Raw genomic sequence first — 27,794 nt, forward strand, 5'->3', positions numbered from 1 at the left:
AGTTAGTATTGAATTTCTATGAACCAGGAAGGCAAAACTGGTTAGTTCGCTTTGAGTATCTGAAAATTGTTTGGATGTTGTAATTGATTGTGCTTCATGTGGCTAAAAGTAGTGGAAAACTACAGTATCTGCAAAATCTATAATTATTCAGATACTGCACACTAAAACGTATATTTGTTTCCATAGTAACCTAGAATGTTACTAGAATGGATAAGAATTAAGCATAATGGATGCAAGCTAGATTTTTCCTGTGATCCTGTTCCTCAAATTGTATCTTTAGATCCAGAAGTCACTAGGGTCAATTTGAACCTTACTGACTTGGCAGAAATGGGCAGGTGAGCATTTAATAACCAGCTTGGAACTTGACTCATTGCTGCCACTTAAATATTAACAAGGACTGTTCTGTAGATGGCAAAGGACCCTGTCTGAAGCAAATGGGTTTCTTGAATCAACAGAGCTATGATTGCATTTTGACTGGGATCTGAACAAGGGGCCCCAGAACTGTCCTCCAACTGAAGCAGATGGCAGATCGAAGAGGCCCTGTCAAGTAAGAATAAAACCTGCCTTTTATGGGACCAAGAGGAACAGAAATGCTCTTCCAGGCCCTACAAGAAAAATCAGGGTCTCTTCTTGCCCCCACTTCCCCCGGCCCACTTCCCTGTCAGTAGGGCCTCAAACTCCTTCCCCACTAATTATGGTAAGAATATCAGGCAGCCAGGACTTCTTGTCTTTCTCTATCAGCAAACACACTGTACCTTCTTTTGCCTGCTCAGGGCAGAAAATGGACAGGCAGCATTTTTAGTGAGGTTCAGGTCTTTAAATACCTGTACCTGAAACTTAGGCAAATGACTGTTCTTTGCACTCACCACTCCCCCACCCACCACCGCCTACTTTGAGTTAAAATCAACATCTCTCAGCAGAAGGTGAGAACAGGTTATGAGCCTAATTTTTATTTTGCAATCAAATTCCAGCATTTTATTAATTCTTTCATGTGATGTGGGTGTGCTGGCAAGGCCAGCATTTGTTGCCCACCCCTAATTGCCCATAAGGTAATGATGAGCCACCTTCTTGAACTGCTACAGTCCATCCTGGCGCAGGTGCACCCAAAGTGTCTGGGAGTTCAGGATTTTGATTCAGCGACAGTGAAGGAATGGCGACATAGTTCCAAGTCTGGATGTTTCTCCCCCATGCACACAACCTCCATTCATTTAAAAAAAAATATTGTGTTATGTAGTAGATATCCGGCCAGATTTTCATCTTGGAGGCAGGAGTTGGGAGAATTTTCAGTGTTGCAATCCTGCTTCCTGACTGGCAGTGCCCACCAACACAATTTTCAAAGGGGAAGTTGAGGATTGGCTAAAGTCAAGCCTACAGCCTCCAGCAGCAATCCTGATGTTTGAGGCAGGTCGATGATATCGGCCCAGATTTGGAGGGGATATGAGGCTCCTTTAACTTGCATCTCCACCCCCCCGCTCCCCCCTCCATACTCCCCTTTCACTACAACCCCACCCGCCCAACCTACTCACTCAGTATCCATTTATAAACAGAACTCTGAAATCCTATTGGAACATTTGGGAAGTCTTTCAGAAGCTCATAGATCTGTCAAAATCAATAAACACTAGTTGTTATACACTTTATAAAAAAAAACCATCTTAACAGCTCGGAAATCTGACAAAATAACTGAACTCACGTTGCCCTTGACAGCTTTGTCAACAGTCCCTGTTGAGCAAATTCCGTTCATTAGTGGGTTTCAAGTCAGTCATGCATTCATTATGAAATTCCACTGAAGAACTGTAAAAACAACCACCTGCTCTTCATTAGTGGGTTTGCAAGTCAGCAAAGGATTCGTAATATGATTCCATTGAACAGCGGTCAATAAACCCTCCTGAGTTATAGTCATATTGAATCTATTAAAACCTGTGAAGACAGTCAGAAGTTTTGAAATAGCCAAAAATATGGTGGAACTCTACTTCAAGGAAAATAAAACATTTTACACCATCAGATCTGTATTTCACTATTGTACAGTGCAGAATAGCACTTTAGCTAGTGGATGTCCATATATTTGAAGACTTTTCCACTTTCACAATGCTCTTCATTCATTTGACAGTTGCCAGATGTCAGCAGTGCCAACCTGGCAACCACACTAAAAATGGTCACTTACCCTTTCAAAACAAAGTCCTATCAACACTCGCTTTGTGAAGAAGAAATAACTTATTTAGCAACATTTCATTGACATGTGAAGTTAGCAACACCTTTTGTACTTATCTTTTGTATGGTTCTCCATCTTCCATGACACCGCTTTTGTTGTGAATTATGTCCCCTTCCAAAACCAACCCGATGCCATTAAAATTGCCCACTTCTGGGCTATAGGAAGGATGTGATCACGTTGTAGAGAGAGAGGGAAGAGGTTTACAAGACAATACAGGACAAGTGTGTGGGCTTGTGAGCCACCCCCTTCTCCCATACCAATTCAAGTTGCAGCGGCTGGGAATAGGTGTGGGCATCCTGGATTTGGGTCCAGTACATTTTTAAAACCTGCCTGATGCACATTGGCCCACTGTCAGACAGGAAAGCCCAGCTCACTTTCTGCTAATTTAATGCAACAATATTCAGTGAACCATGACTACTATTTTGCAAATAATAATATAAAGGCATGGGGTGGGGAGGCGGGCAGCCTATTTTCTATATATTTTTAAAACATTTGGATTCTTCCACATAAACCCAATACTAACACGTGATATGACACTTCTATTACTCCTCCTATTTTTAGTGTGCAATGCTTTCACCTGCTTTTAAAGTACGTGAATTCTCCATCACAGATGTAGTACCATTCCCAATTTCCCTGAAGTGGAGTACAGAAGCAGATGAAGTAGAGGGGTAAGAATCCAATTTTCATTTGGTACTATTTTTTAAAAATTCATTAATTTTCTGTTTTGATTTTCAGCTAAACTTTTTAAGCATCATTATCACAGTTTCAAATAGCATTTGCTGAGTTACTTGTACATTAATTTGAAATGCTGTTTGTTATTATTTATTAGGAGTCACGAAGTATATTCCAGAAACCATGCAGCACCCTTTTCAAAGGCCATCACTTTCTACAGAAAAAAGCCATTTGAACTAGAAGCTTTTTACAGCAATCCCCAAACGCTCCCTTATTCTGAAGTAAAAATAGGTAAGCGAATTTTCTGCATGAACGTGAATTTAGTCCAAGGATTTTCATGTGAGTTGAATAAAACTGAGCTATTGTTATAGGCCCCAAAAATCAATGAGGCTGGGAACGCTGGCTGACTTATTCCCTCTGTAGTCCAGGGGTGCTGAGGCCAATTGTAGTATCCCTACCAACATTCTGGCTAAGTTAAGCCGTCTTGGGAGAGCAAAAATCAAATCTTCCTGGTCTGTCTGGCCAGGATGCTGATCTCCTCTGATTTCATTTCAAAGGAATTTAAACTGTTACTTTCAACAAAGTGCTCCTACTGCTCATGTGATCAAACCTCTAGGAATATGTGCACAGAATCACAGAATTTTAATGGCACAGAAGGAGACCATTCAACCCATCGTGTCTGCACTGGCTCTCCAAATGAGCATTATGACCTAGTGCCATTGCCCTGCCTTTTCCCCCTACCCCTACACATTATTTCTATTCAATCATTTAATGCCCTCTTGAATACCTGGATTGAACTTGCCTCCACCACACTTCCAGGCAGTGCATTCCAGACCTGAACCACTCACTGTGCGGAAAAATATTTTCCTGACATCACATTTGCTTCTTTTGCAAATCAATCTGTGCCCTCTCGTTCTTAATCCTATTATGAGCAGGAACAGCTTCTCTCTATTTACTCTGTTCAGACCCGTCATGATTTTGAACATCTCCTCCTCTTAGCTGCCTTCTCTTTGAGGGGAACAGTCCTAACCTCTCCAATCTATCCTCATAGCTGAAGTTTCTTATCTCCGGAACGATTCTTGAAAATCTCTTCTCGCTCTCCAATGTGTTCACATCCTTCCTAAGGAATGATGCCCTCAATACTCCAGCTGAGGTCTAACGAGTGCATTATATAAGCTCAGCATAACCTCCTTGCTCTTGTACTCTATTTCCCTATTAATAAAGCCTAAGATATTTTATGCCTTATTAACTGCTGTCTCCACCTGTCCTACCACCTTCAATGATGTAGGCATATATACACCCAAGTCTTTCTACTCCTGCACCCCCTTCAAAATTTCACCCCTTATTTTATATTTTCTGTCCATGTTCTTCCTACCAAAATGCAATTGGCAACCTTGGGCCCACTTGGGGATTCATTTGAGACCAGTTCAAAAGTAAGCTGTCAACATTAGTTGTTAGATATCACTTCCTTCATCTTCCCCTTGCAAAGGGACTGTTCGAATAGGATAACAATTATTGGGCATTATCAGTTGGTGCTGCACTTCTTGACCTCTTCCAATGGGTGCCTAAGATGCATCTGTAGCACTGCAATTGGATGCCAATTATGAATCAATATTAATGACTTTCCCTGACTCCAAATACTTTTTGGATCAGGAACATGAGATAGGAGCAGGAATAAACTGCATGGCCCTTTGAACCTGTTTTGCCATTCACTACAACCATGACTGATCACCTGCCTCAACTCAACTTTCCCTTCTGCTCCCCATATCTCTTGGTTCCTTGGAAATCAAAAATCCAAATACCCCAGCCTTGATTATACTCAACAATGGAGTATTCACATCAGTGATAGGGAATTCCAAAGATTCACAACCCCAGTGAATAAATTTCTCTTGTCTGTGTTCCAAGTAATTGATCCATTATCCTGAGCCTGTGCCCATGTGTTCTAGAGTCCCCAGCCGGGGGGGGGGGGGATAAAACCTTTCCGCCCCTTCAGAATGTTATGTTTCAATGAGATCACTCCTCAATCTTCTAAACTCCAGTCAACATTTAGTCTATTTACCACCAGAAGCTGTCAGTCTATTTACCCAATCAATCCTTAGCCAACTCTCTCCTCATGACTTTGTATAAGTTTTTAAGTTTAAGATTCTTACTTTGGTCTTAAGTATGTCGCTATCAAACTTAATATATAATTCAATTGTAGTATTGACACCTTGTTTTTCCCAGAGGATCTTTTACTATGAGATTACTAATTAACCCTCTCCAATGCACAATACTAGATCTAAAATAGCTTTGTCCCTAGTTGGGTCCACAATGTACTGTTCTAGGAAGCTGTCACAAAATTATTCTATTAACTCACCTTCCAGGCGACCATCACCAATTTGATTCTTCAGTCTATATGAAGAGTAAAGATCCCCTTTACACGCCTTTGTTACAAGGTCGAATTATTTATTGCTTAATACTCTGTCCAATGGTGTAACAATTTTTAGATGGCATATAAACAACTCCCAGCAACATTTTCTGACCCTTCTCTTGCTGTTCCTAAACTCTAATCATACGGACTCCACTCGCTGATCTACTGAGCCAAGATCCTTTCTAGGTGATGGATTGACACGGATTGTAAATGCTGTTATTTGTGATAAACCCTTTTTTAATGTATCAATCAAACTGCACCTAGCTACCATCCTTTCAATTGAATAGATTTTAGAGCAAAATGTTTCAATTTAAAAAATTGGCTGAAATGCAAAAAGTGAGTGGAAATTTGTAGGTTGGGAGTGGTGGAGAACACTTTTATAAATGTGCAGGTTTTGCTTGTTGCCCCCAACGCAGAAACACTACCTAAGGGTGCTTGGAAAAACAACCAACGTTTCACCTTTTTTTGCTTTTTTCTGATGTACAGAATTTTGCATATTTGTTTTTTCTATCTTTTCCTACTAATTTTAAACCACCTTTTTGGTTGTAGGGCAGTTTATCATTCAGGATATTCTACCTCAGATAGATGGTGAAAAATCCAAAGTGAAGGTAAATGTATGCATCGACATTCATGGCATCTTCAGTGTTTCAACAGCATCTATGACGGAAAAGGTAAAAGTGGAAGAGACTGAAGCAACAATGGAAACAGAGTTGGGTCCCTGTACGCCTGACACAGTTGGGGACATTGAGGTAAGTCCTTTAATGCCATGAGCGTTAAATATTCTGAATAAGTAAATGGCTATTGGGATTATCAAATCACACACCACATTGCTCCAATAATACTGAACACTTACTGTGTTCTGAAATTTATCAAATTAAAGTATTTGTTGATATCCCTATTTTCATATTTCCAATTCTTGGAATGGTTTTTGCCGCTTCTAAGAGACTGGATACCATACAGATGAAAAGCTTTATTTTTATTCTTTATTAGGATGTGGTTGATTTATTACCCATTCTGAATTGCCCTTGAGAAGGTGGTGGTGGCCTTCTTGAATCATGGCAGTCCACGTGGTATAGTTACACCCACATGTTGTTAGGGAGTTCCAGGATTTTGACTAAGCGACAGTGCAAGAATGGTGATATAGTTCCAAGTCTCGGTGGTGTGTGGCTTGTAGGGAACTTGCAGATGGTGGTGTTCCCATGCATTTGCTGCTCATGTCCTTCTAGGTGGTACAGGTCATGGGTTTGGAAGGTGCTGTCGAACGAGCCTTGGTGAGTTGCTGCAATGCGTCCTGTAGATGGTACACACTGCTGCCACTGTGTCAGTAGTGGCAGCAGTAAATGTTGAAGGTGGTGGATGGGGTGCCAGTCAAATGGGCTGCTTTGTCCTGGATGGTGTTGAGCTTCTTGAGTGTTGTTGGAATTGCAATCATCCAGGCAAATGCAGAGTATTCCATCGCACTTCTGACTTGTGCCTTGTGAATGATGGGCAGACTTTGGGGAGACAGGAAGTGACTTACCACAGAATTCCTCTGACCTATGGTTGGTCCAGTTTGGTTTCTGGTCAATGGTAAGCCCCAGGTTGTTGTCATTGGGTAATTCAGCAATGGTAATGCAGTTGAATGTCAAGGGAGATTGTTGGAGATGGTCATTGCCAGGCACTTTTTGACATGAATGTTACTTGCCACTTGTCAGTCCAAGCCTGGATATGGTCCAGGTCTTGCTGCATATGGAAACAGACTGTTCCAGTATCTGAGGCGTTGCAGATTTTTTCCTTTATTCTTTCATGGGGATGTGGACATTGCTGAAAAGGCCAGCATTTAATGTCCATTCCAAATTACCCTTGGACTGAGTGGTTTGCTGGCCATTTCAGAGGACAGTTAAGAGTCAACCACATTGCTGGGGTCTGGAGTCACATGTTGGCCAGACCGGGTAAGGATGGCACATTCCTTCCTGAAAGGACATTTGTGAACCAGATGGGTTTTTACAACAATCAGTGGTATTGTCATGGTCACTATCACCTGAGACTATCTTTCAATTCCAGATTTATTGATTACATTTAAATTCCAGCAGCTGACATGGTGGGATTTGAACCCATGTTCTCAGAGCATTACTCTGGACCTCTGGATTACTTGTGCAGTAACATTACCACTACCACTATCTCCCAAAGATACTGAACATTTTGCAATCATCAGCGAACATCCTCACTTCTGATCTTAAGATGGAAGGAAGGTTATTGAGGCAGCTGCAAATGGTTGGGTCTAGGACACTACCCTGAGGTACTCCTGCAGCATTGTCCTAGGGTTGAGGTGATTGGCCTCCAGTGACTGCAACCACCTTCCTTCGCGCTAGGTGTGACTCCAACCAGTGAAGAGTTTTCCTCCTGATTCTCTGACTCCAGTTTTGCTTGGGCTCCTTAAAGCCACATGCAATCAAATGCAGGCCTTGATGTCAAGGGTAGCCACTCTTACTTCACCTCGAGTTCAGCTCTTTTTTTGTCCATGTTTAGACCAAGGCTGTAATAAGGTTTAGGGTTGAGTGTCAGTGCCATTTGATAGAACTGTGGATGACACCTTCCATCACTTTGCTGATGATTGAGAATTGCCTGATGGGGCAATAATTGGTTGGATTGGATTTGTCCTGCTTTTTGAGAACAAGGCATACCTGGACAATATTCCACTTTGTTAGTTGATGTCAATGTTGTAGCTGTACTGGAATAGTTTGGCTAGGGGCATGGCTAATTCTGGAGCACCAAGTCTTAAGTACTACTGTTGGGAAGTTGTCAGGGCCTATAGCCTTTGCTGTATCCTGCTTTCAGCTGTTTCGTGATAACACGTGGAATGAATTGAATTGGCTGAAGGCTGGCATCTGTGGTGCTGGGGGTTCACCAGAGGAGGCCAAGGTGGTCATCCACTTAGTAGTTCTGGCTGACGATGGTTGCAAATGCTTTTCCTTATATAAATGTCCACCACAATTCGCAATTTATGGCAGGATAGCAGAGTTTAGATCTGATCTGTTGCTGATGCTCAGGTAGGTGAATTGATTCTCCTCCATCTAGTGGCTTCTTCCACCCTGTCTGGCCTCTGTTCATTCTCCAAGTCATGCCATAGAAGATCTATCGGTGCAACCATGTCTGGAAGCAGCTGATTTCTGCTGGAGTCTTGAAGTCGAGATCATAAAATTACAAGAAATAAAAGCAGGCGGAGACCATTAGGCCCTTCGAGTCTGTTTTGCCATTTGATAAGGCCAAATCAAGGCAGCAATGATCTTAACTCTGCTTTCCTGCTGTCCCTCTTAATCCTTAACTCCTTTTATCTGTCTAGCTCAGTGTTGAATGCATTGAACGACTGCCTCCACTGCTCACGGGAACAGGATTCCACAGATTTGCGACTCCCTGATAGAAGAAATTCCTGCTCAACTCCTCCCTTAAATGGGAGATCCTGGATATTTAAATTGTGCTCTCTAATTCTAGATTTCCCCCACGAGGAAACATCCTCCCAACATCTACCCTGTCCAGCTTCCTCAGAATCTTACGGCCAGAATTTTTCATTCTGTGTGCGGGTGCACGCTCGAGTGTAAAATAGTATGCGACGATGTTGGGTGAGCGTCCTAACGTCGTCGTGCACTCACGCAATATTTCACTCGGCGGGTGCACATGGGTGCCAGCGTCACACCTGCCATTAATTAAGAGACCCGATAAGGTCATTAAAAAGTCAACGACTTTCATATTGCCTGTGCGATTTTGCGCTCAGCGCATGGGCAAAACAGGCAGGTGGCCAGCTGACAATTTCAAAAACCTCATCCACAGGCGGGGTAGAAAGGGTCAGCACTATTGGCAGTGGGAGGAGTTTGGTAGATAGTTTGCTGCTGGTGACTTATTTGCATATGGCAGCTTCAGCTCTGTTCGGGACTTCATTGTTAACATTTCCAGGCTTCATTTCAGGACTCCTTGGTGTCTCCAAGGACCCCAGAGAATTCAGACTGTGTGGACCCTTCCAGATATCAGATTGCCCTCTGTTACCCTGGTAATGAGGATTGAAGCCTCTGCTGGAGGCACCTCCTTTGAGGAGGAAGAGAGGGGCAGAAGGAAGAGGAGGCCAGGCGTCCCAATGCAGCTTCCAGGGGAGCAATCTGTGGGAGGAGAGGCTCAGGCATGGGGCGCAGGGCCAGCCAGCAGTCCAAAGTGGAAGGGGCTGCAGAAGACACCACTATCTTGCTGCCAGGGTTTACAGGTGACGAAGCAGATACCTCAATATGCTCAAGGTGCACTGCTGAAGGAGGCTCTGCCTCTCAAAGGAGACAGATGATTGGGCCTAAGATCACCTCCGACTGTGCGGATGGACATCCCATGCCAGCGGCTCTGAAGGTCACAGTGGCCCTCAACTTCCATGCCTGCGGCTCCTTCCAGGGGTCAGTGGGGGATCTGTATGAAGTCTCCCAATCAGCTGTCCATAGTTGCATCAAGCTGGCGACAATAGCTCTGTTCAGGTGGGTATTGACTTTCTTTCATTTCTGTACGGATGAGGCCAGCCAGGCTGAGGAAGCCAGATGGTTTGCAGTGATTGCTGGATCCCCTGCATCCAGGGTGCAATTGATTGCACGCTTGGCCATCAAGGTGCCAGCGGGTCAGCCGGATGCCTTTGTTAACAGGAAGGGATTCCATTGCATGAACGTGCAGATAGTGTGACCATATTCTGCAAGACTGTGCAAGGTACCCTGGCAGCTCCCATGATGCGTACGTCCTGAGACACTCTCAGGTGCTGAGGCTCTTCAGTGCTCCAGCCTGACTGGATGGATGGCTGCTGGTGATCAGGGCCACCCAAGAACAGAAGCAGAGCAGTGGTATTACAAGAGCCATGCCTCCACAAGGGCAGTGTTAGAGAGGACCATAGGTCTTCTGAAGACTTGCTTCCGATGTCTAGACCATTCAGGGAGAGTGTTACAATACCCCCTAGAGCGGGGAGCGCTACAATAACCCCCAGAGTGGTTACCACTGGTGATCATATGCTGCGCTCTCCACAATCTGGCACTGGCCAAGGGGGACCCATTGGACGAAGAGGGTCTTGACGCAACTGCATGGGCCACAAAGGATGAACCGAGTAGTGAATCAGAAGAGGACCGCGGTGAGGAGAACACCGAGGGCATGGAGGCAGACCTCTGTAACCTCCCAGGAGGCAGGGACGCCTTGATCCAACACTCATTCAGCTAGGCTGCCAAATAAGCGTTATCACCTCATGCCAGGGCTGCTGCCTCCATCTCACATGTCTGAAATGGCCCTTTCCTTGGACCCCACTCAGTGCCTGTTCAATGAAGTTTTGAGCCGCCCATGTCCAGCAGAACATAGGGGCGTACCCTGCGTCACATTAAATAAAAAAGGTGAGGGACACTCAGGCCATTATGCCAAAAGAAAATTTATCTCGTGTTGACAGTTAAAACAAATTAACAGAATCTTCTCTGGACTTCAGCCTCAGACCAGTTAAAATAAACACAAAATTGTACAACAGAAGCTCACCTGTGACCAGTCCCTCTTGTGCTCATGGTGCCTTAAACTTGCGCTTGCGAGTGCTATGTCTAGGTGCTCCCCCCTGTCTGGCACCCGCATTGGAGACAGCCTGCTGACTCTGCTGTCCGTTTGACCTTGGCGGTCATCCCCTGGCCAGTGGAGTCTGTGCTGGCCCCACCTGGGAGGGTTCCAATGCTGGCAGCTCCCCAGTTGCCACAGACTTATCAGATGCCATGGTCACTGGCAGAAGGGCAGAGGAGCACCCTGAGAGGAGTCTGCAGAGACGACAGGCAGCTCGTGCGCCAACGTGAGGTCACTCTGGACCTCCCTGCTCACCACTAATGGATGGCATCTAGCTGGGATATTGGGTGTCTCATTCATCTAACACATGGATACTGACCAGCTGAGGTCAGTGCCTGTGTGAGGGCTTGCAGGTCCAAGCTCAACCCCAGGAACCCCTGATTCTGCTTCTGGAGCTGCCTCTCCATGAGTAGCCATTCTCTCAATGGAGGAGTCAGTGTACTTGGCCATGAAGGGCAATGGAATGCTCATGCTCCGCATGGACTTCTCCATAACGGAGACCATGGCATGCATACCCTCATGGATCTCCGCCAGATCCTCCCGCACATCTCGGTGGACATCCAGCAACTGCCGCCAAATGGACAACTCCAGAGGCTCATCATCCGCCTTCGACTGAGCATCATCCTGGATTCCAGCAGTCCTCCAACTGCCGGTGCCCTGCACACTCTTTGCCTCCACCTACACCTCAAGCGAATGTGAAGTACCCTCACTGCAGTGCACCAACATTCTAGCTAAAGATCTAACACCCACCGAGGTGCTGATATCTGCACTGGTACCTGGTTTGGAGAGTGGGTTTGCAGGTGCACCTGGAGCCTGGTGGTCTCTGGCATCAGAGGTGGGATTTGGGGTCCTGCAAGTGGGTGCATGATGGCAAAACTAAGGGAGAACAACAACATGTCATTAGTTAAAGTCATCACATTGTCACTGTACATGCCAGGCGCCCTGGTGAGATAATTGAGATCTGCATCATGGTGCCATCGCCTTTCAATGATCAATGTGGAATCCAGTTTTGAGACTCTGATCAATGATGAGTGTTTGCACAATCTGAAACTGTCACCTCTGTGCATTGCACTGTTACCTTTGCCTGACACCCCAGCTGCTCTGCAGCCAGTTGACTGAGGTGCATGGCACCCCTCCTGGTTCAATGCATCCTGCTCGTATCTGGTTTGGATTAGGAGGTTAGCGGGGCCTCCACTGGTCCACGAACTTTCAATGCTGTTATGGGCCATCTTCTCCTGAAAGGATAGAAGAACATGGATTTAGTCTACTCTCTACCTGCAGCGCCATTGCAGCCTGCCCAATCCCACCTGAGGAGCATTTTGCACGGCACATCCAAGTAGTGGCTCTCTAGCTGCAAGGCATTCAGTCCAAGCAGCCAGGGCTCACCCCTAGGCCAGCTTGGCATCATTGACAATTCGCACAGACTCTAACAACCCTAAGCTCCACAGGGGGATGGCCAGCCCTCAACACTTCAATACACTGATCTGTGCCAACACGGTACTCGCCCTTCCTGAGTGCAGCAGGTTGTTAAACCTCTTGCGGCACTAGACCCAGGTGCGCCACACAACATCATGGCTGCAAACCAGCGCAGCCACCTCCTCCCAAGTTCTTTTTGTAAGGTGCAGTGGCCTCCTCCTTCCATCCCTGGGGACAAGGTTGTCTTTTCTGGAAGCCACCTCCTCCAGGAAGACCACAAGGTACTCATCAGGAAACTGGGGGTCTGAGTGCCCACCCGACCTGCCCTCCTGCCTGGCATCTGCAGCTACATTGGAATCCATAATTTTTAATCTCCCTGTTGATAACACCAAAGATGTCTTTGTAGTCGGCAGCCTTCCAGAGCCTGACTGTGCTGGTTTTAAACAGGCCCCTACCCATTCCTTCCTGACCATTGGGGAGCCACCATTTGCGCTCGGCGGGCCTTAATTGGCCCGCCAGCATGACATCATATCTGGGGTGGAGGCTGCTTTCGGGTAGCGGGCTGCTTCCCGCCCACTCCTGGGCCCGTCAACCATACCCGTCCATCGATCTTACAGTTCTGGCCTATGTTTCAATAAAATCAGCTCTCATTCTTCTAAACTCCAATGAGTATGGGCACAACCTGCCAGCCTTTTCCTCCATAACACGACTCCTTCATCCCAGGAACCTGCCTTGTGAACCTTCTCTAAACTGCTTCCATATACCATTACAAAGTATCAAACATTTATACAATTAAACAACAGAAAAAATTAAACAACTAACATCTAATGATCCCTTTTAAGTAATGCTGGTCATTTTGGAGCACAGTGTGAGTCCTTCCTGCTGCTGAGGGTGTATTAAACTGCAAAGTTAAGTGAGGAAGTTAGCTAGAGTATTGAACTCCAAAATGGCAGTGCGAATGTCAAACAGGATACAGTGGCACAGGGCAAGATCATCCCAGATCTTCACTAAGTGCGTTAGCCAGCACGAAAAAGAACATCTTGTTCACCACCCAGAATGGCGGCTTTTCACGCCGTATTACCCCTATCCTGCCTCACTAATCATGCATTCTTGGGGAAACACATCGATTAGCCTGTCACCTCACCACATCCTCGTGCTGGGCACCATATTTAGTGCAGCCACGTGCACATTTCTATGCTTCCAGCCTATGACTGCTGCACAAAAGACTTGGCCCCAAAAGGCAAGAAGACTGCAGCCCCCCAATTCTGTGACACGTACCTTTTGAATGCCTTTTGGACATCTTGGAGGCCTGCCGTGATGTTCTCTACTCCCACTCTGATTGCAGGAGAGGCAGCAACATCACCAATCCAACTTGGGAAGCAGTGGTCAGTGCCAACGCCCTGCAAAAGAGGACAGCCACCCAGTGCCGAAAGAGGATGAATGATCTCCTCCTTTCTGCCAGGGTAAGTTGCTCTTCTCATCACTCTCAACTCACATACTCATTACACATTCACAGGGATCTCGCTCACAGCTTGTTCAAGTGACATCACAATTTACACACTCATACACACCTTCATTGTCCTTATTCCATCCATGGGACCGCTCACCATCCACACATGCCAGGCATACTTATCAATTGGCCTGGCAGGTATCCTGCTTACACTCCTCTCTCTATTTCCATTCATGTAGGACACATGGCACACAACAAAAGGAAGAGGTTGCAGTCTGGTGGAGGAGTGCCTGAAATCAAAGTCCTCACGGAGTTTGAAAATAGTCATCCATCTGGCTGGCAAAGTCCCTGTGCTGACGGTGAGGTCGGCGGTGCTGTGAAACAGCATTGGATAACAATGCTGTGAGTGATGTGTTCTGTTTCACAGATCACTGCCATGCACTAATTATCTCTCTTTGCTTTCACAAGCACATCTGGGAAACAGCCGAGGGATTCCATGACCCAGGTCCTCAACTCAAGCCCCGAAGATGCCTTGGAAGAGGAATCTGCTGAAACCATCATTGAAGACCTGACACAGCGGTCACTACACCTTCCACCAGTGCACACCTCAGTGGGACCAAGTTTTAGGGTAGCCTCGGGGGTCACAATCTAGTGAGCACTTCGTACTGCCTGATCCACAGCAGGTGGAGATAGGGACTTCTCAGGTTTTCAGCACTCGGTACTGCTGGAGGCTAGAAACCTGCTGAGTCTGAGTCAGATGACAAGCCTCTGGGCTCAGTGATACTTCAGTTACTGGAGCTGCAAAGGCAAGTTCGGGAACATCAGGAAGGGATGTCAGCTGCACATCTCAGATTGCAAGGCAAGGTGGAGGAGTCCATCCACTTTCAGTCCGAGGTGATGGTGCGTTGGAATGTCGGCATTGAGGTCAACACTGGTAGGATGGCGACTGCCATGGAGACCTTGGTCCAGGACATCAGTCCTGCACTGCTGCATGGGCTGAACTCCATAGCTAATGCCATAGTTGGCCTTCAACAGTGTCAATGTGAGAAGGTTGCAGAGCAGCTTGAACTCACTCCAGCTTCCCCATTTTCAGGAGTCAGCCAGGAGCCCTCGGGCACCCATAGGTGCAAACCCAGTTGACTCCGGGAGTGTCTGGTCCATCCAAATCCCCTCTTCCTGTGACCCCAGCAAATCAGCTCCACAGGCCGAGGAGGGCACCATTGCCACACAGCAGGACCCTGAAAGTAGGCTGGAGCCCTCCAGTGGACACCCATCAAGATCATCACTGACGGGACGTAACAGTGAGCAGGCTGCCTCCACGTCCGCGTTAGACATCGGGGGAGCACCAAGGTGTAGTGGCAGGGTTAAGAAGATGTAACCCTTTTAGAGTTAAAACAATTAAACTAAATTAACAAAATGAAGGACAAATCAAGCACAGCCCCTAATTCAAGTCAGCTGTAAAACCAAGAACAAAGTTTTTAAAGGAAACTTACAAACTTTAAATTAAAATGTGATTAAAGGGGTCAACAAAACACCCCAGTCCCCGCGGTGCCCACCGAGCACGGAAGGCCTCGAGTGTGCCGGCAGACACCGCGTGCTCCCTCTCCAAGGACATCCGGCCACGAACGTAGCCGTGGAAGAGGGACAAACAATCGGGCGGGAGTTAAGAAGTTGTAGTTGTACATCCTGGGCAAGGGTGTTAATCACTTGTACTTAATGCTCACTACTGTAAATAAACTCCCAAGAATGTCTCCTTGCCTATGGCTCCTTGTTCTGATGAGCAGTGTTTTGTGTCATTCAGATGTGAAACCTTGGTCACCGCACAAGATAATGGTAGTTGTCTCTGTCCAGGGCCTCTCCCCGGTGCTTTTGTGCAGCCTTCCCAGCATACTGATGCACCTACACTGTACTGGTCACACCAGTCATGCCTGCACCTTGATGGGGCTTTTGGCTGCCAGAATGTCCTGGGCCAGCAGCACAGAGTTCCATCATTATCTGTGTGCTCCCAGCACCTTTTGACATGTGGATGGCCCCCCCATCTCATCAGCATCTGTGTGTGATCCTTAAGGGTTCAGCTTACAAACGATGCCATAGGATCAGGACTCGTTAAAAGTTTCTCTAGTGCACCTCCATGATCTGACCTGTTCACAGGGTGCAGGTTAGGTGCTAACAACCAGACAAGCAGTTAGACATTTATATAAGCTATGTGACGATCTGTGGAATATCCCCACTGCATGTTGTCGTCATCCTCCTGAATGTAGGGACTATGGGCATCTGCCGTGTCTCCATAACAGGAGCCTTATCGCAGAGGGTATGTGCGCTGCCATGAGTCACAGGAGTCAAACGTTCACAGATGCAATGTGAGGATCATTGGTGTCTCCTCACAACATGTTATCATCCTCCACAAATCTAGCAGCTATGTGGGCCACCTGAGCATGCATGCCTCATCTGGCCAGTGCGATGGCCTCATCGCCATCATCCTAACCTTCGAGGACCTCTCACCCTCCCCCATCAACATCCTTCTCATCAGAGGAGACGTCAGCTCTTCCATCTCCTCAGCCACCTTCCCCCCTCGTTGCAGTGCCAGGTTGAGAAGGGCGCAGCAGGTGACAACTGTGCATGGCACCCTCTGTGGACTGTATTGTAGGGTTCCACCAGACTGGTCCAGGCACCAGAACCTCATTTTCAACGTTCCAATGGTTTGCTCCACCAAGTTGCAGCATGAACCGCGTACCTTCTCTCTGCATTCTGAGACTGCCGCACGGGTGTCATCTACGTCCTCTGCGGGTAGCCCTTGCCCCCGAGGAGCTACCCCTGCAGCCTCTGTGGACCCTGGAAGACATCAAGGACCTGAGATGTACTGAGAATGTAGGAGTCATGGGCACTCCCTGGGAACCATGCGCAGACCTGCAGGATGCAGATGCATTTGTGGTAGTTGCACACCAGCTGAATATTCAGTGAGTGGAAGGTCTTGTAGTTGACCTCTTGTTCCCATTGAGATCCGAGTGCAACATGAGTCCAGTCAATGGCACCCTGCACCAGTGAAAAACCCAAGATCTGGGAAAATCACAGCACTCTTGCATCCTGGCTTTCCTGATCCCGGGCAAAATGCATGAAGATGCCATCCGTGACCTTATGGATGCATTTGTGTTTGGAGGCTTGTGACATCCCACATAGGTCACCTATGGAGCCTTGGAAGGAGCCACTGGCATAAAAATTGAGTGCTGTAGTCATTTTCATGACCACTAGATGTGGTTACCCTCTGTGTCCCATGCCATGCCTGGACACGCCTATTCTTCGGCGACATTGGTTCTCAGTCATCTGCAGGAATGACAAGTGCTGTCTATAGACCCTGGGTCTAGCTAGGCACTGACCAGTGATGGCTTGCTGTGGCTCTTCAGTGGCATTTGCGGGAGCCCCAACTGCCCTTTCTTCTTGATTGTACTGCTCCTCCCTCTGCCCAGCCAGGCATCTCTGTCACTCTCTTCTCCTTCGTCTCCTCTCTCTTGATACATACAGCTTGGTCACCAAGTTCCTGGTGTTGTATTCCTGCAGGATGGAAGAGAGATGCGTGAGTTACTTTTGGTACCTCTCTTGTTTAAGTGTGAAGACCCCTTAACACATCCCAGAGTGCTGGCCACCACTTGGATGGTGAGAATGTAGTGTGCTGCATGGCTGCCCAAAACCCCACCCTCCTCCGCTCCACTCCACCTGACTGGCAGCAGCTTTGCTGCTGGACAGCATGTTGTACTCTTGGCTCAGGTGCAGGCATTCTCCTAACCTGCATTGCGAAGCTGCACTGTTGGCTTGAACCATGACTGGACCAAACCTGAGTGATGACATTGCAAGGGGCTGTGAGCACCTCCATCAGTGACTGCTCCATGGCCAGCTTTTGCAAGGAGATTGTACAACATGTCCAGCTGTCGAATTATTTTGCAGTCCACTAAAACGTCCCACCCCAACTCACCTCAACCACAGTGCAGCCCTTGTCCTGGCACCACACTGTCAGCCAGCTGGGAAAACGTGACTTGCCTGTGCTGTCTCCTGAATGTACGGCGCCTTAACTTTGAGGTCCAACAGGTGACTCTCGCAAGCGCTTCGCAACATTGCTGTGCACTGACCTCAGAGTACCCCTCAAAGTGCAGCTCATCAGGTGCGCGTCTTATAAATGCTGTTGTGAAACACGTCAGTGTACCGACATGCTTGGAAGATCCAACTTGGGGGGAGGGGGGTGATTCCGGCGAGCTGGGCTTTTAATGATATGTAGATGTATTACAATGAAGTTCCCAATTTGCGGCGGTGGGAAACGCAGCCCGCAATTGACGGGCGAAGCAGACAAGTGCAAACTGGTTTCACAATGTCGTGAAACTGATTTTTGGTCTTCCTGCCATATTGTCGGCTCACTCCCAATGCCAGCAAGCATGGAAAATTCCACCCCGTATTCTTTACACTTGGTTCTTAAAGAGAAGTTAAAATCTTTGTTAGCAATTAATTTAGTTTGTCCTAGATCAGTCAGCACCTTTTCTGTGTTTCACTTCATTTCAGAGCAAGACTCAAACAGACAGTGATGAGAGTGAAGTTCAGCCGCAAGTACAATTATATGGTCAAGAATCTCCACAATCTCCCTCTTCCCCTGAAATGGAGCATGAAGAAAATAAATCTGAAAATGCTGAAATGAACTGCAAGGTAAGTGACCCATATTATACTCTTTTTATCGGCTTCATTACAGAATATTCCTATCATTGTAACAGTTCAAATAGTATTTAGTACTTTATGCTTTTGAGGTTTTCCCTTGACCACCTCTCTAGCTGCAGGACTTCTGATCTGACATTACAGGTTGTTTTCTCTACATTTGAGATCGTTCTTGTTCTTTTGTGATGATGAGAATTCAACACACTGCTCTTAAGTATAGTCTGGCCATTGTATTACAAAGCTCTATCATAATCTAATTATCATCTTTTTCCGGCCTGTTTTTACAATTTTTGAATAAATGACTTGGATGAAGGGGCTGAAGGAATGGTTGCTGATGACACAAAGGTAGGTAGGAAAGTAAATTGTGAAGAGGACTTAAAGAGGCTACAAAGTGACATTAGTTAAGTAAGTGGGCAAAGACCTGGCAAATGGAGGAAATGTGGGCAAATGTGAAATCGTTCATTTTGACAGGAAGAATAAAAAGAAGCTTGTTATCTAAATGGTGAGAGATTGCAGAGCTCTGATTCAGAGGGATCTGGGTGTCCGAGTGCATGAATCACAAAAGATTAGTATGCAGGTACAGCAGGTAATTAGGAAAGCTAATAGAATGTTATCATTTATTGTGAGGGAAGTTGATTACAAAAGTAAGGAGGTTATGCTTTAAATATACAGGACATTGATGAGACCACATCCAGGGTATTGTGTACAGCACTGGTCTCTTTATTTAAAGAAAGAACTAAATGTGTTAGAAGCAGTTCAGAGAAGGTTCACTAAGCTAATACCAGGAATGGGCGGGTTGCCTTATGAGGAAAGGCTGGACTGGTTGTATCCTCTGGAATTTAGAGTAAGAGGTGACTTAATTCAAACCTTTTAAGATCCTGAGGGGCTTTGACAGGGTGGATGTGGAGAAGATGTTTCCTCTTGTGGGAGAATATAGAACTAGGGGTCACTATTTAAAAATAAGGGGTCACTCATTTAAGACAGATGAGGAGAATTTTTTTCTGAGGATTGAGTGTCTTTGGAACTCCCTCTTCCTCAAAAGGTGGTAAAAGCAGAGTCTTTGAATATTTTTAAGGCAGAGCTAGATAGATTCTTGGTTAACAAGGGGGTGAACGGTTATCAGGGGTAGGCAGGAATGTGGGGTTGAGGTTGCATTCAGATCAGCCATGACCTTATTGAATGGCAGTGCAGGCTCAAGGGGCTGAGTGGCCTACTCCTATTTTGTATGTACTAAGAAATTACTTGGCATGTATGTCACTGCTTTTCTTAGCCTGTGGGCTAATATAAAATGGAATCCTGAAGTCTTATGGGCATATTAGCAGTGAAAGAGTTTTCAGAAGAGCGGTGGGGGTGATTACGGACCAAAATAGCAATGTATTGATAAAGGCCTCGCTGAGGTACTAAATGAGTACTTGACATTGATGTTTACCAAGGAAGGTAACTTTCCAATGCTATGGTAGACAACGAGATTGCTGGGAAACTGAATGAGTAAAACAAAGAGGAAGGACTAGAATTGGGAGTTGTTAGGATTGGATGACTTTATCCACTTGACATTGCATCCTAGGTTGCTAAAGGAAATAAGGGTGGAGATTGCAGAGGTGCTGGCCTGCCTTCCAGTCCTCCATGATAGAGGCCTCTCAGGTCTGTCAGCTGTGGCGTCGTCCATGAAGGTGCACGTGGTTCATGTGCCAATGGTGACCAGTGTCACCTTTACTTTCACTTTTGAGATTGACTTATGGCTGCGTTGATGGGTTTCCTGCTAGCTGCAGCCTGCTGGCCAGCGAGGTGAAGCAGCTGATGTTCAGGGCACTTTTTCTAGCCCTCTTCCTCATACTAGGGAGGTGAGCAGTGTTGTCCTGAAAAGGACTGCTCAATTGCTCAGGGCCACCAAGTTTCATTTCTTCTGCTTCCTTCCAGTGAAAGCCGACCTTATGGCCTGAGCTGCCTGTATTCAGGTTCACGGCTACAGCTCCCAGTGAAGCCACACCTGCTGCTACATTGCTTGCCCGTCACCACAAGACTTGAAACATAGATGATGGATGACAGACAATAGAAATATGATGAACATAATTTGATTGTGAATTGGATTATAGTGAGGGCGAATTGCACATTATCGGCTTCACTCTTTTGTCCTGACCTACATTGGTCCAGTGGCAAGACAAGTAAAGACAGCTGGAGATGAATCCTGATGCAATGGGTGACCAGGATGTTTTGTCCTGTTGAGCTCTACACATTCCACAACATGGTGCTGACTCACCTTCAAGACCATTGGGCCTTAGACCTTAGAAGAACTGCTGTTCTCGATAGAGAGGTGGCTAGGTACAATATCGCAAGTCTTGCTGAGGGCAGTGAGATTTTCCTACCAGAGGAGGGTCAGCTCAAGGAAATAAATGCAGGTTACACATTCTTTTGAGTGGCCATGGAAAAGAAGAACGGCGTCACGAACCATCTCAGTAAGTTGACTTGCCTTCTCCAGGGTGTTAATGATTGTCTGGTGCTTAAACTCTCCCTGCACAGCAACAGGCAGGTTCTCATCCGTATGTATCACTACCATGACCAACCCTGATAAGTGGAGCATAAATTCTATGATGACCTCCACCTCTTGATTGCTACAGTGCCAATGTCAGACAAGTCAAACCCCCTTGTTATTCAAGAATCTATCTAGCTCTGCCTTAAAAATATTCAAAGGCTCTTGCATTAAAGTGGCAGTGAAAGCAGAGTTGGTGCAGATCACCAAGTGTGCAAAGAGGTAATCAGTAAATCAGGGTTGGCAAACAGCAATGGTCTTCTTTTGCTGAAGATGTGCTGATCATGAACTCTTTATCACCAATGCCATCTTGGATGCACCCTGTTCTGTGCATTGACATCTAACTGACTCTCTTCACCAGGCAGAGGGAAAGGCAGGATCTGCGTGTAATGAAAGCTACATGTGGTACTGACTGCTGTCTTATTTCAAAGTTAAACATCAAGATCTATCCCCTGGCCTCAGGGCATGAAGGTCCAGAAGCGTCTCTTATGTTTGAGGCTCAAACTGGCGGTCATTGTGGAATCTCTCCAAGAAACTCGAGAGTTGTTTGTGTACAGCAAAAATGGACACTCCCTGCATTAAGGATGTCTGGATGACCTTTAGCCTAAATCGGTGGTTGTAGCTGAAATGCTCAACTCATTTAAGAGGTACTTGGATCTGCATCTGAAGCACTGGAACCTGCAAGGCTATGGACCAGGTACTAGAAAGTGGGATTAAAATGAGCAGCTAGTTTCTTTTTCGTTGTCTTCTGGCTGGCACAGACGTGATAGGCTGGATGGCTTCTTTCTGTGCTGTAACTTTTCTATGGTTCTAGTGTACTCGCTGCTTTAGAAGCCCTTGGTCCTACTTCTGTCCAAACATTCATATTGATTCAATGAAAATAATGAGGTAATCCAGAAACTACTGGAGAACATTATCTCTACAGGGTTTACACAATGACAGATCATCACTGTCCAAGTGTGATGCCTACCAAAATATTCACAGGACTGTCCAATGCAAACTAAGAGATGCAAGACACTTCTCTGAATGAGAAAGCAGATGACCTTAATCAGATACAGACCACTAAGAGATTCTGCAATGTTCTGAAATCTGCCTACGGGTGCTGATTGGACAGCATTGCTCTCACAAAAGCCCAAATTCCAGAAAGATGAGCAGAGCACTTTAACCACATATTTCCATCAATGAGGAAGCAATCAACAGGTTGCCATTAATTGCTTTCTGATGACTCTCCCACGCTGAAAAGATGAATGCAGTCAAACTTGAGCTGATGCTATCCAAGCTGAGATGTACGTGGCTGGAGGTCAATGCTTGGTCAAGAAGCTCACTGAACTCTTTCAGCCTATGTGGGAGCATGGAACTATCCGTAAGTTTACAAAGATGCCTCCATCGTCCACCTGTACAAGCAGAAAGTAACATGCCAATCTTACGTTAATCATAGAGGAATCTCACTTTTTTCCATTGTCAATAGAATCTTTGTCAGAATTCTTCTGAACCACTTAGATCCTGGTCAGGACATTGCACTGCCACCAGAGAGTCAGTGCAGTTTTGGAAAAGTTTGAGGAACCACATATGCAGTTGGACAACCCCAAGAGAAATGCCAAGGTCAGATCATGGACATCACCACCTGGCCTGAGCGAGGCCTTTGACACGGTCAGCCGTAAGGGACTTTCGAAGGTAATGGAACTGTTGAACCATTTGTGGTGAATTTCTCAGGGCAAGATGGCATGTTTGAGTGCATCCTGATGACGGATGATCGTCTGACCCCATTCCCAGTCACTAATGGAATTAAACAGGGATGTGTGCAAGCATCAACCCTTTTCATGTTTTTCTCGATGTTCTTCCATGATCCTAGTATTGGAATCAGATACCACATGGTTAGCAATCTGCTCAAATGAAACCACTCCAGGCAAATACCAAGGACATACTTCACAACTCCCTGTGCACTAAAGCTGCACATCTGGACATGCAATGTAGCATGAACTTGTTCTCCAATGCATACAACAACTTTGGCCTTATGATCACAAAGAAATGTATCAAGTTGCTCCAGGAAAGTCCTATCTCATACCCAAGATTTCAATCCAAGACCAAAACCTATCAAAAGTGGCTAAGTTCACTCATCTAGCAGCACACACTCTTGATCTGTCCATATTGACAAGACACATGTTAGAATTGTCAAAGCAAGTGTAGCCTTTGGCAGACTCGGAGCATCAGCCTGGTAAGGAAGAGGGGTAAGTCTGCTCAGCAAATTGAAAGTCTATAGAGCAATAGTCCTGCCTATTCTGCTCTGTGCATGTGAGACTTGGATTATGTACGCCATGCCGTGAAGCTCAACAACTTTTACTTGAGCTGCCTCCGGAAACTTCTGAAGATCAGATGGCAAGCCAAAATGCTAAACACTGAAATGTGGACCCAAGCTGCCATGCCAAGCACCCACGCCATATTAAGATGGCCACAACTGAATAGGGATGGTCATTTAGTGAATCTTTTATGGAGAGCTTTGAGTCCGAGGTGCACTCTCATGGTGATCAAAGGAAGCAGAACAAGGACAGCCTGATGCCTTCACTTAAGAGTTTTTGTATCTGTTTCAAGTCCTGGAAGAAGCTTGCCCAAGATTGTCACACCTGGTGCAACAGATAGAAATATGTTGCAGTCCCCTTCAAAAGCAAGTGCATATGAGAAGCAGCAATAAAACGCAAGGTGAGAAAATCCTGAGCCAGCAACTTGTCCAAAACTCTATATCACTTGAGCTATCCTGTCCTAACTTGCAGCAGAACCTTCCGGGCACAGATCAGCCTCAGCAGTTACCTACATATCACTGGAAGCCTACCAGGCACCCCAGATGAGGAATATGGTCATCTTTGCCTTGAAGGACAAACAAGTGAGACACAGGGTGGTGCTAGAGGACTGGAGAATTACAAATGTTACACCCTTGTCTCCAATTGCCACTTTTTTAACCAATTTCAAGTATGGATGAATAAAGGAGTGCCAGCGTGAATTTGAATTTGTTAACACAGATCGTGTTTGACTAACTTCTCTCATTTTTTTTGGGATGAGTGAAGGTAGCACAGTTGATATTGTGTATATGAATTTTCATAAGGCATTTTAATAAAGTGCCATGATTGGATTTGTTAGCAAAGTTAAAGGCCATGGGGTAAAAGGGGGAGCAGCAGCATGGATACAAAATTGTTTCCTATCCCTTACACAGGTTGTAGTGAATGGCTGGCTTTTTTTTTGAACTGGAGGGAGGTATATGGTGGAGTTCCCAAGGCTCAGGATCAGGACCTCTGTTTCTGATGTACACTAACGACTTGGACTTGCAGGAACATGGCACAATTTTGAAACTTGAAAATCGCATGAAGCTTGAAAGGATAGTAAACAGTGAGGAGGATAGTAATAGACTTAAAGAGCCAAAGACAGACTGGTAGTATGGGCAGACATGATAGATGAAATACAATGCAGACAAGTGAGGTGATGCATTTTTGCAGTAAGAATAGGGAAATTCAATACATGCTAAATAGTGCAATTTTAAGTGAGTGCAAGAAGAGGGACCTGAGGTTTTGTGCACAATTTTTTACGGTTGCAGGACAGGTTAATAAACAGATTGATATGGGAACTTGGGTTTTATAAATGGAGGCATAGACAGCAAAAGATAAGAAGTTGCGATAAGCCCATATAAAATGCTAGCTTGGCCCAGCTGGAATATTGTCTAATTCTACACAGTTTAGGAAGGGCATGAATGCCTTTGAAAGGTTACAGAGGAGATTTACAAAAATGGCTCCAGGAACGAGAGATTGCAGCTATATGGGTAGACTGGAGCTGTGATTGTTCTCATTAGAGCAGAGAAGGCTAAGAGGAAATAAAATGGTGTTTAAAATCATGAATAGCTAAGATAAAGAAATACAGAGAAACTGTTTGTTTCCAGCGGCTGAAGGGTAGATAACCAGAGGGCACAGCTTTAAATTGTGCAAGACCTTTTCCTCATGTGGCCTCTGGGTCTTTTTGCCAATGAGTGGTTAGGATTTGGAACACACTGTCTTATGCGGTGGTGGATACAGATTCAATAATAGCCTTAAAATGGGAATAGGATTAATACTTGAATCGGAAAAGAATTGCAGGAATATGGGGAAAGAGCACTGAAGTGGGACCAACTAGATTGCTCTTTGAAAAAGACAGCATGGAATTGGTGGGGCAAATGGTCTGTTTCTGTGCTGAACTATTCTATGATTCAAATTACTTCTTTGAAGTGTGACAAGTTATGTAAACAAATGTGACATCTATTTTGTGCACAGCAAAGCCTCACAAAGAACAATTGAAATAACTGACCCTTACTTTGGAGGGATGAATGTTGGCCAGTATAATTCTTTGTTCCCTTAAAAATAGGGCCATAGGCTACATATATGTTACCTGAAAGCTGGCACTGCCACAAATGTAGCACTCTCTCAGTACTGCCCTGAAATATTAGCCTACATTGTGCTCAAGTATAGTTTGAACCCACAAACTCATGACTCGAAGCAGAGCTGCTAATAATTGAAATCTAGGCTATCCCCCACTATTCTGTGGTGGAATCCATAGATCAGCCATCATCAATGGGAGGGTTGCAACAAGCAATTAAATGAATTAAAAATAACACAGCTTGTGACCCCAATGGTATTCCAACTGAGATCTTCAAAACTGGTGGGCTTTTTGCTCATAATGACTCCATGCACTCATCCTATGGATTTGGAAGGAAAACAGAAACCTTTTCTCCTCTACCACCTCCCACCAACTTTAGGAATGTGACAAGTGTAACTATATTCAAGATAGATTCCACAGCATGATATATCTTCTATCAAGGTATTTCCCTCTTGGCCGTTGCAGGGAAAATCCTGGCATACATTGTTCTGAATCACCTACTTCCTATGCCTGAGGAAATCATCCCAGAGACAGTGTGGATTTAGAGGTTCTTCTGGAAGGTCTGACATCGTCTTTTCCAGAAAAATCCAAGATAAATGATGAACAAAACCAGGGACTTCTCATTGCATTCATCGACCTGACCAAAGCATGTGACTCAGTAAATCATGAGGCTCTGTGCTCCAGAGATTTGGATGTCCAAAAAACTTCTTCACAATTCTGCAATTATTTCATGATATGACTGCAACTTTCTGAAGTAGAAGACCTGAAACTGTTCCCTTCAAAATCCAGATAGGTGTCAGGCAAGCCTTTGATAGCCCTATGCTGACGGTGGCTATTCAGCTCAAAGATCGAATGCCCTCTGGTATGAGTATTAAATACTGCCTAAATGGAAAACTCTTTGACCTCAGTTGCCAAAACCAAACTGACCGCCAAAGACCGCAGTGGCATTAGCCACTGTGCACCAGATTTGCAAGCTACTCTAGCTCCAATTCTGTATACAAGAGGCTCTGTCTGTCCTTGAATGTTGCCAAAATGAAACCCATATCAACCTGATTAGTCATTTATTCTACCTCTCATATATGATGGGGAGACTCTGGAATATGTTGAACGCTTCCAATTCCTTGATAGCCACTTCTCTTAAAAGGCCACCATTGGCGAGGAGATCCAACACCTGATCAGCTGCACCAATTCAGTCTTCTACAAACTGCGGCAGCATGTATTTGATGACAAAGACCTCCAAAGTCAACATAAATCCGAGTGTACAGTGCTTGTGCCGTCACCACACTCCTGGACTGCAGCGAGATCTGGACTGTGTGTTAGCGACAGAACTGCTAGAGAAATTCCGTCAGCAATGCCTCTGCCACATCTTCCAGATTCAATGGGAAGTTTGTCGAACAAATGCTAGTGTCTTTCTTGATGCAAGCTCCACAAGCATTCAGGCAAAACTTCTGAAAAATTAACTACAATGACACTGTCCAGCTGGCTGAAAAGCATCACCCAGCCAGGTCCTGTTTTCTCAAATGGCCAGTGTTCCAGGGAAGAACAAAAAATGTTACACAGATGCTCTGAAGCTCTCCTTGAAGCATGGCAACATTGACATTAATGGCTGGGAGGAGCTTGTTACCAATTGTTAAAAATGATGACAGCTTGTCCATCATACGTTAAGTCCAAACATCTTAATAATGAAGCAGGGCAAGGACAGAGAAGGAAAGAATCAAGAAGCAAATTCTGCATTCCAGATCTCACTATCTTTCAGGATATCTCCCACTGTCGTCATCCCTCACCCCTGCCATGAGCCCAAAGATTTGTGGGTCAGGAGTTGGCCTGTTCAACTTGCAACCCTGAGTAGGCATCACCCTCAAATCGAAGGACAGCCAATGACTGAACTAAATTTAGAATATATAACTCATGTATTAAGTGCTGTTGTTATTGATGCTCATTCAGAGCCTTGAAACAAATTGTGTAATATTCTGCGCGCCTATGCTTACTGATTTTTAATCACCTTGAGTGTTTATACTCCTGTCTCCATGTATAGCCTTGTCAAAAGTGACCTTTATGAGGAGCCACCTTTCCATTATGATAACCTAAACCTGTAAGGTGAATTAATGGCAGGTTACTTTAGATGGATAAAATAGTAAGTTGTTGTGACTGGTAAAGGCTACCTAGCAAGATTTCTTTGAAGGTGTGGTGCGGGGGTGGATCGAGATGGGAGAAAGAAAACATAAAATTTGTAATATGATATGTACAACTTTTAATACAATTAATTTATTTTCGATTTCTATCTGCAGTCCAATAATGAAAAGAAAACTGACCAGCCTCCTGATCCAAAAAAGCCAAAGATTAAGTTGAAGACTACAAATCTTCCAATTGAAGCTAAACTGGTGTGGCAGTTTGGGAAGGATTTACTTGATATGTATTTTGAAAAAGAAGTAAGTAGAATATG

The 27,794-nt window shown here is 45.3% G+C and overlaps 1 protein-coding gene across 1 annotated transcript in view; it reads left to right on the plus strand.

Moving 5' to 3' along the window:
- hsph1 (heat shock 105/110 protein 1) overlaps window positions 1-27,794 on the plus strand; it is a 107,243-nt gene that overhangs the window by 43,336 nt on the left and 36,113 nt on the right. The window contains exons 9-13 of the mRNA XM_041199632.1: window positions 2,771-2,877; window positions 3,039-3,172; window positions 5,841-6,040; window positions 18,286-18,426; window positions 27,640-27,780. Coding sequence (XP_041055566.1) covers window positions 2,771-2,877; window positions 3,039-3,172; window positions 5,841-6,040; window positions 18,286-18,426; window positions 27,640-27,780 — 723 coding nt within the window. The remainder of the gene's footprint in view (window positions 1-2,770; window positions 2,878-3,038; window positions 3,173-5,840; window positions 6,041-18,285; window positions 18,427-27,639; window positions 27,781-27,794) is intronic.

This window comes from Carcharodon carcharias, chromosome 11 (genome assembly GCF_017639515.1).
Source record: "Carcharodon carcharias isolate sCarCar2 chromosome 11, sCarCar2.pri, whole genome shotgun sequence".
In the NCBI taxonomy this organism is placed as follows: domain Eukaryota; kingdom Metazoa; phylum Chordata; class Chondrichthyes; order Lamniformes; family Lamnidae; genus Carcharodon; species Carcharodon carcharias.